The following is a 1,170-nucleotide window of genomic DNA, read 5'->3' as shown; positions in this document are numbered from 1 at the left end:
AGCAGCAGCAATAGAAGCAAACATTGAAGGAGAAACGACAAAAAGGTATAAATGAGTTCAGCAGCAGCAGCAGCAGCAGCAGCAGCAGCTTCGCTAGCACGATCGCCTAATCCGTGCTGCTGCTGCTGCTGTTGCTGCTGCTGCTGCTGCAGCTGCAGCAGCTGGAGCTACTGCAGCAGCAACAGCAGCAGCAGAGGAGTGTTTCTTGTTGCAGCAGCAACATATACTTTTGCTGCTGCTCTCTCTACCTCTCCTCCCGTCTCCTGCTGCTACTGCTGCTGCTGCAGCTGCTGCTGCTACTCCTGCTGCTCCTGCTGCTGCTCCTGCTGCTGCTGCTGCTGCTGCTGCTGCTCCTGCTGCAGCAGGCCTGGTGGTGTTTCATCAATCCATTGCTGCAGATCAAACGCGGGGTCAGCGAAGAACTCAGCAAGGGATTTATTTCCTGCTGCTGCTGCTGCTGCTGCTGCTGCTGCTGCTGCTGCTGCTCCTTCTGCTGCTCCTCCTGCTGCTTCTGCTGCTGCTGCCTGCTGCTGCAGCTGCCTTGCTGCTGCCTCCAAGAAAGGCAAATCGATGCCTTTAGCAGCAAACCATTTCACCTTCTCCTGCTGCCGTCGCTCCCTGCAGCAGCAGCAGCAGCAGCAGCAACAGCAGCAACAGCAGCAGCAGCAGCAGCAACAGCAGCAGCAGCACAGGTTGTCAATATATCTTACGGCATGCAGTGCCTATACCATATAAAAATAAAAAAACAAAAACAACAGCAGCAGAAACTGCTGCTGCTGCAGCAACAGCAGCAGCAACAGCAGCAGCAACAGCAGCAGCAGCAGCAACAGCAGCAGCAGCAACAGCAACAGCAGCACTAACAAGAAGAACACCAACAAACCAGCACCAGCAACAGAAACAAAAACACCACCACCACCACCACAACCACCCCCACCACCACCACCAGCAGCAGCAACAGCAGCAGCAGCAGCAGCAGCAGCAGCAGCAGCAGGAGCAGCAGGAGGAAGTATACCTGAGTGCATCTAGCTGCTGCTGCTTGACTAGTTGCTGCTGCTGCTGCCCCCAATGTGCTGCTACCTCAGCTAGCTTTGCATGCACGCGGGGCTGGCGTATACACGAGAGATAAATTTTTCTAAGAAAAGATATATCTTTGTTGCTGCAGCAGGAAAA

The 1,170-nt window shown here is 54.4% G+C and overlaps 1 protein-coding gene across 1 annotated transcript in view; it reads right to left on the bottom strand.

The window, feature by feature from the left end:
- Window positions 1-296: 296 nt before the first annotated feature.
- The window catches only part of EMH_0054260 (uncharacterized protein), a gene marked incomplete at both ends in the record, with an annotated part of 1,436 nt that continues 562 nt past the window's right edge, over window positions 297-1,170 (bottom strand). The window contains one exon of the mRNA XM_013497096.1: window positions 297-574. Coding sequence (XP_013352550.1) covers window positions 297-574 — 278 coding nt within the window. The remainder of the gene's footprint in view (window positions 575-1,170) is intronic.

The sequence above is a fragment of the Eimeria mitis genome, genomic scaffold, assembly GCF_000499745.2.
Source record: "Eimeria mitis Houghton genomic scaffold, Emh_scaff2468, whole genome shotgun sequence".
In the NCBI taxonomy this organism is placed as follows: domain Eukaryota; phylum Apicomplexa; class Conoidasida; order Eucoccidiorida; family Eimeriidae; genus Eimeria; species Eimeria mitis.
This window is presented reverse-complemented; position numbering and strand designations above follow the sequence as displayed.